At 32.7% G+C, this 12,812-nt stretch overlaps 1 protein-coding gene across 11 annotated transcripts in view; it reads left to right on the top strand.

Annotated features, from left to right (window-relative positions):
- The window catches only part of SNX13 (sorting nexin 13), a 157,293-nt gene that overhangs the window by 93,690 nt on the left and 50,791 nt on the right, over window positions 1–12,812 (top strand). For 8 of the 11 annotated variants that reach the window (XM_064575191.1, XM_064575186.1, XM_064575188.1 and 5 more), the window contains exons 16-18: window positions 4,228–4,265; window positions 8,565–8,634; window positions 12,217–12,389. In XM_064575191.1, coding sequence (XP_064431261.1) covers window positions 4,228–4,265; window positions 8,565–8,634; window positions 12,217–12,389 — 281 coding nt within the window. The remainder of the gene's footprint in view (window positions 1–4,227; window positions 4,266–8,564; window positions 8,635–12,216; window positions 12,390–12,812) is intronic. The other 3 variants (XM_064575185.1, XM_045864601.3, XM_064575193.1) reach the window with 1 other exon arrangement.

Consider the following 12,812-nt stretch of genomic DNA (forward strand, 5'->3'; position numbering starts at 1 on the left):
GACTAACAGTGGGATTATTGAGAAGATTAAATGAGATAACAAGTCATGATCCTGAGAGTGTACCATAAACTATATAAAGCATTGTTTTAAAAAGAATAATTTTTTTCTCTTTTATTACACCATTTTCCAAATCCTGAACGGTATAAGGTGGAAGAAACTACATGAGTTGTTTATTCCAGTCTTTCAATTTTTTTCAAATGAGGATATCATCAGTATGATACAATGAAGAAGCAGACTTTGAGAATCAGAATATTTAGATTTTACTCCTGTTCTACTACTTAGTTCCTATAGTGATGTTGGCCAAACACTTAAGTCTCATTTTTCTCAGTTGTAAATCTGGAATAATGATTTTGTCATAGTAATATCTTCAGAGTCATTATCACACCATTGTCAGATTTAAAGGAAATTATGTATATGAGAATGATTTATAAACTAAAACAAATACCAGTTTTTATTAGTGGTATATAAGCAGTTATTTAAAAATAGTGGGAGAGGTAGCACTTAGAGCACAAGTCTCCATATTGTGAAGCCCAGTGGCCATTTTACTGGTGATCCAATTCAGCAGTATTTATAAAACTAATAAAATGTGTAAGGTGTGATAAGCTTCCTGGTATGTTCAAATAAGCAGTAGAAATAAAAAGTAAATGGGAAAGATTTCAGTAATTATTTTAAGAGAGTAATTTTAATTATTTATGAATAAGTTTTATGGGCAGGACTACTTGGGGTTGGAGATACAATAGGTCTGTTAAGTGGTAAGCACTGCTTTAAAAAATATCTGTTACAGCAGGTTCCTGCTCTTCCCTCTCCTCTCTCGCCCTGCCCCCCTCCCTGGTCTGTATTAGTAAGATTTTACTTTTTAAATAATCTAAGAAATCCAGTTACAGGAGTTTGCATTTGAGTTTTAATAACTTTTATATTGGTTGTTGATCTAGTATCTTGAGTTTTTAAATTAATACTCTTTCTGGTTTGTTTTATTTGTAAACCTGGAATAATATTCCATTAACTCGATTTGATAGCATAATTAAGGAAGTTTGGGTTTTTTTTAAGAGTACTTCTGTGGGAGCTGAGAGTAAAAATCAGTGTAACTCAAGTTTATTATACAGTTATCTCTGTATTTACTGTCTCTTGAAAAATCTTTTACAGAGCTGCTATGAAATTTGCAAGTAGCAGTGCAATGTATATATAAATATATATAAATAAATATATAAGTATTTTTGTTTATTTTAATTTCATCTACTCTAGAGATTTCTTAGTATTATGGATTTGCTATATGACCCAGAATGAAAGAAAGATAAGTTGAATCATAATCGGCTAATGGTATGAGCTTCTAAGTAATCTATAATTTAAAATGATAGTAGCATTATATTCTGTGGCAGTAGTTTTTGTTCCAATAGTGTAAAAACGCTTCTAAAGTCTAATATATTGACTTTAACTTTTATTTATATCTTTCTAGGCAGTCTAGTTAGTTGTCTTGTATGCAACTAATGGAACCAATTTTTTTATAAGCCATCTGAAACTTCCCAAAACTTCATACTTAAAGCATGAAGTACATTAAAAATTTTTTTCTGCAACTTGTTTTGGTCTGAAGTAAATGTACTTCTCATATATCAGCCATTGAGTCATTCTTCACATTGGAATTATTAATTGAAGTTTGAAATTATATACATAAATATATCTTTTGTCTTTCTAGGACATTGCTTTTTAGTATTCTTTGTCCTTATTGGTGAGCTTTTATACATCTTATAACTAAGAAATTGTCTAACCCCTTGAAACCATTTGAAAAAAGTATGTAGAATGATGGGTATAAATATGAAGCATTATTGTTAAAAACAGCTGTCAGGTTTATTGTCTTTGCCTGTGTTTAGGTTTTAGGCAATTGCTAGGACTTTTTCAATAGTGATGCTTATGAATTTTGATTGTTTAATGAAAAATAGACCTTACCCACATTTTTTTGTTATAAATTCATTTTTGATTTTTAAAATTAAGGTTCCTGGGATCAAGCCCTGTGTCGGGCTCCCTGCTCAGTGGAGAGCCTGCTTCTCCTTTTCCCTCTGCTCCTCCCCACCAGCTCGTTTTCTCTCTCTCTCAAATAAATAAAATAAAATAATAAAATAAAAATAAGATTCTTGACATTTTATTTTTTAGACATTTTGAAATAATTGTCTAATCTAGTTTTCAACTATATAGATGATTAAAAAAAAAAATGCAGGCTACATTTGAGCCTAAAATGAATGGGCCAAGTCTTATCATGTGTGATAGTATCCTTTAGTGTTTTGTTTTGTTTTGTTTTTTACCTTCTGGGAAAGAAATTTCATTCCTATTTAATCAAACTTCAGTAGGTAGGTAGTAGCTGAATGGCTTTTGTAATTATGTGTGTGCTCTCTCCTCCCCTTTTTTCCTTCTTTCTATTTGTGATTGCTTTTTTTAGTTAGTTCAGCCTTAAAATATTTTTAAAGTTGGTATTTCTCCTTCATTAAAACATGGTCACACAGTCTTTTAAAAATATTTAAATAATGCTGTTTTAATTTTAATCACATTATTTTTCTCACCATATCAAATCATACTTTCTTTTGTTTTCTAATGTTTATAGGCAGTTATCAAATTCTTGACTAAATGTGGGCCTAGATTGATTTTAGACTCTATTTCTGTATCTTCTTATTGTTGATCACAAAAGTAAATTACATCTTGGGGCGCCTGGGTGGCTCAGTCGTTAAGCGTCTGCCTTTGGCTCAGGTCATGGTCCCAGGGTCCTGGGATCGAGCCCCGCATCGGGCTCCCTGCTTGGCAGGAAGCCTGTTTCTCCCTCTCCCACTCCCCCTGTTTGTGTTCCTTCTCTCACTGTACCTCTCTCTGTCAAATAAATAAATAAAATCTTAAAAAAAAAAAGTAAATTACATCTTGTTTTCCTTCTGATTGCTCTTTTAACTTGATTTGAGAGGTGGGCAGATCACAGAAGGAAGTAGGAGGTATATAACTGAATACGGAGGATAGAGAACTGTTTGCTCATTTTAATTATCACCTTGCTATTAACCAAGGGGTAATCCTAGGTGGAATTTCCTGTTTACTTTTTGTGACCATAGGCCTGAGGAACCAAGAAATGTTCTTGGGCATTTAGAATTGTTAAAGATGGAAAGCAACACCAACTGCTTCTTTCTAAAAGTAATAGAAATTGATTTTATCTATCTATCTATCTACCTATCTACCTATCTATCTATCTATCTATCAGAGAGAGAGAACACAAGCAGGAGGAGTGGGAGAGGGAGAAGCATGCTTCCCGCGGAGCAGGGAGCCTGATGCGGGGCTCGATCCCAGGACCCTGGGATCATGACCTGAGCCGGAGGCAGACGCTTAACGACTGAGCCACCCAGGTGCCCCTAGAAATTGGTTTTGAAGACCCATTTAGATACCCAGATTCGTAAATAATCTCAAGTGCTGGAAGCCATACATTAACCTTAAACTGTATAAGAATACTGCTTCACCATATATTCATTTCTGTTTTTAACAGAGGGGCATCTTAATTGGTAACTTTGTGTGCTCAGATATAGAATAGAACACTGAAGGAAAAGACATTAATTTTATAATGTATAATTGACTTAGCTCTCTAACATTACTTTTTAAAAATAATTTAGTTGTTTTTTAAGTAAATGGCAGTGCATATGGAGTTTTACATATCTTGTTCTATTATATATTGATTTAAGAATCTAGGGTTGTGATATTTTGGGGCCAAATCTACCAAGAGTAAGTGGACATAATAGGTATATTATGTATACAAACCGATCTATTTATTCTTCACATGAAAGAAAAATTTTATTTATACTATTTCTTAATCCAGTGAGACAGAACTAACAAAAAGCTTGTGACATTTCCTAATGAACTTCACTCTGCAGTGTTTTCCTCATGTTTACTTTTTATCAGACAACTTCATATGATACAATAAAGATAAAATATTTAATAATTGCTCTCCTGTACACGAACGCCTATTTTTGGTGTGTGTTTTGGGGGGGGGGGGGCAACTCAGGTACATTTATATTTTCTCTGAAATATATGGCTTGCAAAACCATGAGGCTTAAGGGAGCAGCAGGTGTTTGGGAGTAGTATACCACAATTTCCTTTGCTGTTTTATTACGTCTTTGCTTGGGTGACTTTCATTCTTGGTGTTTGAACCTTAGATAAAACAATTTCTTCAAGTTTTTTACTGTGTACTAAGTTGAATTTCCCCTCCCACAGAGTCTTTTAATGGGTCTCCTACTGGAAGCATAAATTTGGTAAGTATTATTATGGGTACTTAATTATTAAAGTGACTTGAAAATATTATAAAAGGTGAGCTTTAACATACATAAATAAATGATATATTAGAAGCTCTCAGATCATCCTTTTATATCATAAGAAGTTCTTGCTTTAAAAGAAATGTTAAATTCACATATAAGAGCCTCTGAAATTTATTTTCATTTTTAAAAATGGGCTTTAAGTCACATCTGCATAATTCAGTTGTATTTGATTTAAAAAAAAGTGACTTCATTATTTTCAATCCCAATATTTAGTATTTTGAAATGACTCTTTGGTGATTGCTATGTTGGATAGTAAACTTGTGACATACAAGTGTTTACACTGAAATTCGGTTTTTCTTTTTGTATGTAGAAAAGAAATATAAAATTAGGATATCTGAAAACTTCCAGATATTTCTTAATGTGCACACTATGGTTGTTATAAAAATTTTTTTTAAGCTTAAGGCCTTATAGTAAATAAAGCAACTTTATTTTAGGATTACAAATTTAAGAATGATATACTTTTAGCACATAAGCTGTCATTGGCATTTTATACATTCAAAGTGAAGTGTGAAATAATGAACATTTCTGTTCTTTTATATATACACCCTTGTCATGAATAACTTATTTCATAAAATGCTGCTAGGAAGAAATATTATTATGTTCTGTGAAAGTTTCAGTCCAGAGTTTGTGGGGGGTTAGGGAGAGATTGTTTGCTTTGTTTTTATTCTACTTATATTATTTCCTCTTTCAGACTTTTTATAATAGCTAAATAGTCTACAGGTCCATTATCTTATGTTGTCTTCTATATATAACTATATTTCAGAAAATAACCTTATTGAGGGTTTTATTACTCTACAAAGTACAACGTTTAACAAAACACTGAAGCAGTCAGCCATAGTGTTATGTCAGATATGATGTAACATTTGAAATATTGTCCTAAATCATTTGGTATCATTACCATTTGTTTGTTATATTCCATAACCTTATAACAAAAAGGAATAACTTGTAGAGCATGAAGAAAGTATTAGCAATAATACTCATTTGTAATGAAAATGTTTCCAGATGTGATGAAACTTCCTTCATTTGAAATTTTAAGTGTTCACTTTTGTAGTGCTTGTACAAGTGTTTGAACAGTGGTAACAAATACTTTTTTTTCTTTATTCCATATCTGGAATAAATGCTTTTCCAAATAAGAGTGATTCTTTTGTCACGTAGAGATATAAACCAGAGAGTCTCTTGATTGACAAAGGTCACACTTGAGGTCAGGGACTTGCAGTATTTTGTTATTCACATAAATCTATTAAATTCAAGGTTTTAAGTACCTGGAGTCTTTTGGATTCTTTTTTTTTTTTAATATATAGGCAAATTTTAGTGGATAGCTACGTTTTAAAAATAGTTTTAAGATTGTAAAATAAGTCGTCATAATAGTTTTTCCCAAAATGGGAAAACAAAACACTGAAAATAATGTGGTGATTTACTTGTTTTCAATTGAGAAACAAGTAAATAATGTGGTGATTTACTTGTTTTCAATTGAAAGAAAATAATGTGGTGATTTACTTGTTTTCAATTGAGATTGACAGGTAAATTATAAGCCTTTCTAGCAGTGCCATCATAGTTGTGTGGATTATCACAGTAAATCTGAACTTTCATTTTTTGTCTTATCATGTTAAAAAAAAAAAAACAACTTTTTTTGCAAGCAGTTCAAGAATCTTAACCCAAGAATCTTTACAAACTGTATTTTATTTCAGGACAGCATAAGTCTACTTGTTTTGAAATCACAATTTTCTTTTACTAAATAACACTTATAGTTCTAAATCAGAATGTAGTTAATATTATTTCACCAACTGTAATTTTATAGTCTACTTGATATTTACATTTGCATTATACCTGTGACTGAGAGATGTTTCGTTGGATTTTTTCATCATATTTAATGAAAATAATATTAATTGTTTAAGTGTGCTAAAAAGACATTTAGGTACAAAGTTTTCTAACAATTTCTGGGTTGCATAGTATAAGATGGTAACATGTTTAAAGTAATAAGTACTGTTTTGCTGTTGAAATGTTACTACAAGGGAAGGTTAACAATAATAGTAATAACAAAAATACTTCTTAAAACAATTGCTTTATATTCTCTGGGATAGCTTGTAATTGGAAGAAGATCATAGTAAATAACAATCTAAATTTTGTAGAATATTCTATTTTCTCTGAGGCTTCTATCTTTCACATAAAAGTAATACTAAAACAAAGGTAGTGTTTCTGTCAAGATGTTTTATTATAGGTCATAGGACCACTTAAAAATAAGTGCACTCTTTTCAGAGCATTATAATTCACTGTAAACTGACAGAGTTGTAGAGCAAGTATTACACTGTTGTACCATTGGGAACACTGAGGTACAAGAAAGACTGGTTGGTTTGGCTAAAGTCTCTTAGGGTGTCACTGGTGAAGCCTGGACTAGACCCATTTTAATTTAATGATTCGTCCACTTGACCAGGAAAATACTGTGGATTATCTGTATGTTATTATCATACTTTGTTGCTCTTAATGAATAGTCTTAAGTAGTAAACTTTTTGGCTTTCTTCTTAGAATGCAGTTGGCTTTCTTCTTAGAATGCAGTTGCCTTAATTTAAATGGCTGTATGTCATATATAGCTGCATTTAAGTCATTTAAATGACTCTCCTAATAATATTGGTAATATCATGTTAGAACCCAAAGTTCATTCAGATCCTGTGGTTTTTAGAGTATAAAATATGTCTGAATCCTATAACGTCGGTGTGTCAGAGACCATTTCGTTGTTCACTGATTACTAAGAGGACTCGTAGGCCTTAGCATACTCTGACTCTTCTGGAAAGGATTTATTAGAGAGAAAGGATATAAAGCAAAATCAGGAAAGGGAAAAGGCACATGCAACAAAGAACAGAGGAAACCAGGTACAAGTTTCTAAGACTCCTCTCCCATGAAAGTCACATTAGACAAACTTAAATCCTCCAGCAATGAATGTGACAACACATATGAAATGTTGCTACCAGGAAAGCTTATCTGAGACTAAGTGACCAGGGTTCTCACTGGAGGCAGGCCACATAGGCAAACCTCTAGTTAGTACATACTAAAATTCCAGACTCCCAGAAGGAAAGCAGGTGTTCAGCATAAACAGTTATTAGGTACAGTGAACTACTCTTAGTGGTTAAGGAATGGTGGGAACCTTCCCTAATTCTAAATTCCCAGATGTCATCCAAGGGCCAGGCTTGCAAGCATTCCTTTCAAAGGAGAGCAATTTCAAATGAACTCTTTCTTGTTTATTTTTTTCCCCAGCTTTATTGAGGTATAATTGACATAAAACATTACATAGGTTGAAGATGTATGACATATTGGTTTGATATTACAAAATGGTTACCACCTTAGGGTTAGCTAACCCCTCCATCACATCACATAGTTACCATTTCTTTTTGTATTGAGAACATTTAAGATTTACCCTCTTAGTAATTCCAAGTATATAATATTTTATTATGATTATTATTATTTGAAATATAGTGGACTCAGGTTAACTCTTTCTATACAGTCTGTCATTATGTGCCCTTCTAGGTATGTGTGGGTGTGTGTATATGAGGCAAAAAAGTTTTAAATTTAAACCCAAAGGCCATAGTTGAAAAAAGATTCATTTGGGTCACTCAGTAATGATTTTTGTTTGTGGAATTATTTTTGAAAATTATTTAAAATCTTAGACTGGATTCACTTCATGTAATAAGTAATCATAATAGGTAGCATTTTTTTGTGTTAGGCAGTCTTACTGATGTTTTACATGTCTTCTTATTTAATCCTTACATAACCCTATGATGTGTAGGTACTATTACTCTCATTTTATAGATAAGGAATCTAAAATTATTCCTAAGTTTACAAAAATGTTACATAATACAGAATTGGCTCTAGTATAGTTCAACATTAAAAAAAATTGAAATGGTAACTTAAGAACATGTCTACTTATTTTTATCCATATTTTTTTCCTTGCCATATATTGAATATATTTGAGAAGTAACAAATGTCGGTATATGGATAAACAATGAAGGAAGAAATAATCAATGTACTAAGTTGATTTCTGAAATACTTTGTTTTATAGTTTTTTAATTGTGGATTTTCTCTCTGCTGTTAGTATAAATAGAGAGGATTATTGTTGGGGGAGGAATACAGATAATATAAAGTTTACGTGGGGCAAAGATGAGTAAGGCATATATGATGTAGGATGCGTTAACACTTTTTTCCTATAAAATTAAAATATTTTTTTGATTATTTTTCTTTTTCAAGTCTTTAGATGACCTTTCAAATGTATCTTCTGATGACTCAGTACAACTTCATGCTTACATTTCAGACACTGGTAAGAGACTGTGGTATTAATTATTATCACCCTTGGACTATTTTCTACATTTATTTTTACAAACCATTTTTCTCTTCTGTAGTCATTTTTAAGTTACATTTTTTTTTCTGCAGCATGTTTTCCAATAAATTCTGTTACGTTTGTATTATGGTTTGATATATACTCTTTATCATGTTCAGTGATATTTTGTGTATATGTTATGATGTACTTGTATATCTTCTTTCTCTAAGGTTGTTACTGTTTACATTTGGAAAAGCTTAAATTCTAAGCATTTTGTCATTGCTAATAAACTCTTGAAACCCAAACTTTTCTTCTTCTTGTTTGCGTCTTGCTGATAATTGTCTGCATAATTCTTATTAAATTGCTTGGGGCAGATTTTAGCTCCATCTTTTTTATACATGTAAAGTCAGACTAGATAAGTGGGTTAATGAAACATTGGTATAGGAGTTTACAGACGCTTAAGAAATGCTTGGATGAGGTGAGAAACCTAAAATTTTGTGACTTAGCATACATGCAAAATGGTTAGTGAACTGAGAAAAAAATCTATTTTCATCATTGCTATTGGGTTATTAGATAATGCCAATGAGTAGTAGATAGTGATGGTTTACTTATCCCGCCTCTCATGTTCCTAGTTTATAGGAGTGTGTCTGTCCGATTACATTTGAAATATTACCATACTGAGGTATCTCAGTTCAGTTTCGTGCTTACATTTTAGGTAACTAAGAAGAGATTTTATAGTGCAAGTACAGCTTAAAAGATAGTTTGCATTTTTTTTTTTTTAACATCTCTGTTTTCTTTTTCTTCCCACTGGAGCTGGAATCTCATTTTGCATTGTGTTCCCTGCCATATTTTTGAAATAAGTTATTTATAATTACTGTCTAAGTTGTTCTTTTATCCTTTACAGTTAGTTGGTGCATACATTACTCTGCTTATAAAGGTCATTAGATAACAACTTTGTCAATAAAACCAGAGGTTTTGTTGCTTTTCTTTCTAGCTTTTATTATAGTTGTTTCACTTTTCCTTCCTGAAATTTTAAAATTCTTTTTAAAAATCTCTCTTTTCTTTGTTGGTTTATCTTCCAAATATGAAAGTCTTTGTTAAACCACAAATGTTTAGTATTTGTCCTTTTATTTCTTTCTTAAAGACCTTAAACTTTATGTCTCAAAGAAGATACTCATGTCTATATTTCTTATGTAGATCTTTCTTTTCTCTGAAAAGTTGTGGTTTTTCTAGCTCCTTTGTCCATTTATTCAAGAAGTATTTATTAGCTTCTTGAAATGTATGAAAGCACCATACTAAGCATTTTTAATAAATTGTTATTTTTGTCAAACTTATGTATAAATACTAAAGAGGCAGCATAATACAGTTTTAAGAGCATTACTTTTTGTCCATTTCCATGGGTTCAAACCCCAGCTCTGCCACTTAATAGTTGGGTGAACTTGGGCAAGGTCCTTAACTTCTCTGTACTTCAATTTTCTTATCCATAAAATGCAATAATAATAATAATATTTACTTCATAGGGTTGTTAGAGGACTCATTAATTACATTAGTAACATTAGTTTGTTCAATAAATATTTTACCAGTTGGACTCCAGAGAGTCTAGATTTTATATTCTTAGCATCTTTATTACAGGAAGTAGAACTTAAGAGTCCAGTGAAGGGCTTCTCAAGGAGTGGTCCATGAACCAGTGCATACTGCTTCTCTTCTTTGTGAAATCTTCCTTTAAAAAATATTAGCTCAATTAAGCAATGTACTTAATGATGAGTCTGATTTATATTCTGGTTCTTGTTCCTTATCTGATTCTGGATTAGTGACAAATAGTTTATATCACCTGCTGTAACATTGTCCTAATGAAAACAGAATATTTCCACAATAATATCTCACCATCATCTCATAATCAATATATGCAACCTCATTATCTTTCTTTAAAATCAAATTGCCTTTTTATCTTTTGCACAACCTCTTTATTCTTCCTATTGTGCATGCACCCAAGTCATGAGCTCTTCTGCCTATCATTTTGTGATAAATCTGATAATTCTTCTTCCCCTCATTTCTGTTCTTCTTATTCTCCTTGCTCTTGTTAACTTCTAATTGGTTATGATTTGCTCCTAATTGGTTTCTGCTTTCTGTTTTCCTTCCGCAAACCTATCTTGAGCACAACAGATAAAACTATTCCCGGGGCGCCCAGGTGGCTCAGTTGGTTAAGCGACTGCCTTCAGCTCAGGTCATGATCCTGGAGTCCCAGGATCGAGTCCCGCATCGGGCTCCTTGCTCAGCAGGGGGTCTGCTTCTCTCTCTGACCCTCCTCTCTCTCATGCTCTCTCTCTGTCTCTCTCAATAAAATAAAATAAATCTTTAAAAAAAAAACAAAAAAACCCACTATTCCCTGTTGTCATGCTAGCTGTATTTGAGTGGTGGTGGTTCTCTAACATGATGAAAAAGTTTTGTGCAGTTTGTTCTGCATAGGTCTCTGAGAGGATGGCTGGAAGAAGTGAACAGTAAATAATAAATAGTGTTACCTATAGTAATAGGAAAAAACAAAAGAATGTCAAGATCATGCCTGGAAAAGGTATCTGTCATCCTCAAGAAATTGAAAGCCTATCTTGATTCCCAACATGGGTGTGTCTAGAGTCAGCCATCTTCAAGTGATTTGTACCACAGGTCCTCCTAGCCTGAGAGGGTGTTAAAAATAGTCACAGAGATAAAACCTAAGGCAAGAATGCAACACTATGAAAAAACAACCAAATACAATTGTAGAAAAAAATACTGTGATTGAAATTGAGGTCAGTGGTTAGATTAAGAAATAGACCAGATGTAGATGAATGGAGACTCAGTAAACTTTTAAAGACCTGAAGAAATGATCTAGAATAGAATACCACACTAGAAAGAGGTAAGAAAATGGAAAAATAGGAAAGAAAATTAAAGAAAATGATTCAAAGTGAATCCCTTTACTTAAGGTTAGTACACAGTGGGAACAGGTTTAGATTTTAGAGACTACCTCACTGGAATGGTTTGTGACACGTCAGTAGGAAAATGCCTTTTCCAAAAAAAAAAAAACAAAAAAACCCACAAAACTCCAGAATGAACTACACTTGTAAATTTTTGAATGTTATAAATGGTGAAGAGGCGTGTCAAAAGAGTGCATGAAACCTTATTCCTTGGCTTTTGCTTTCTGTTTAGTTGAAGAGATTTTAATTGAAATACAGCTGAATAGTGAAGGTTACTATGAAAGATTATTTTGTTTCTGTTATTTTTCCTCTATTAATTTAAAGAATAATACTGCAGTAGGTGGTAGTGTGGTATCGAAACTAAGAATCGGCACAAGCTCTTGAGGAAGAGAGTCTAAAGTAGATACCACTGTGTGGTTGGTAGTGTCATCATGAACTTATGGTGGAGTTACTGTGTATAAAATCTTGTCATTGTGAGTACAGAGGATGGGAATCTATTTGACCCTTGGGTGACATCCTTTGGTCTCAGTCTGTCATTTCAAATTCTTCTTCATTTCATGTCTTTTTGTTTTTGTTCTTCATCTTCCTCCTCTTTGTGTGTTTTGTTCCTCTTCATTTTGTTTTAAATGACTAGTATATGCTGACTATGACCCATATGCTGTGGCAGGCGTTTGTAACGATCACGGCAAGACATACGCATTGTATGCCATCACTGTACATCGGCGCAATCTGAACAGTGAGGAGATGTGGAAAACCTATCGTCGCTACAGTGACTTTCATGACTTCCATATGAGGATCACTGAGCAGGTAATGAGGTGGTTAAAGTTTCTGTGTTTTACATTGTTTCCTGATTTGATGTGCGATTCTAAATAGTTCTGAGGATGCTAAGATACTGACCAGAGCAGAAGAAAATAAAGTAAGCATTTTCGTATGATCAGCATAATGTCAGAATGATTATGGGCATTTAACCAATAAATCAATCTTTAACCAGTCCCAAGCATTGTAGACCAGTGACAAAATATCAGTGATCTACCTTGGAAAATTAAAATGAATGTATATTTCTGATTGTGTGTGTGTTGCTTTGTAGAGGTGTTTGGGTTTTGTTTAAAATAGGGAGGATCACTGCAAGGCATTTTGTGTTTTGTTTTCGGCAATATAATTCAGAGCTCTAGTTATTTTAAATGGTATCCTTATCCCCACAGTGTAACAGTTAAGTCCTTTATCCATCAA

This window comes from Mirounga angustirostris, unplaced genomic scaffold (genome assembly GCF_029215605.1).
Source record: "Mirounga angustirostris isolate CCGP_5_RB_7025 unplaced genomic scaffold, mMirAng1.0.hap1 SCAF_12, whole genome shotgun sequence".
Classification (NCBI taxonomy): domain Eukaryota; kingdom Metazoa; phylum Chordata; class Mammalia; order Carnivora; family Phocidae; genus Mirounga; species Mirounga angustirostris.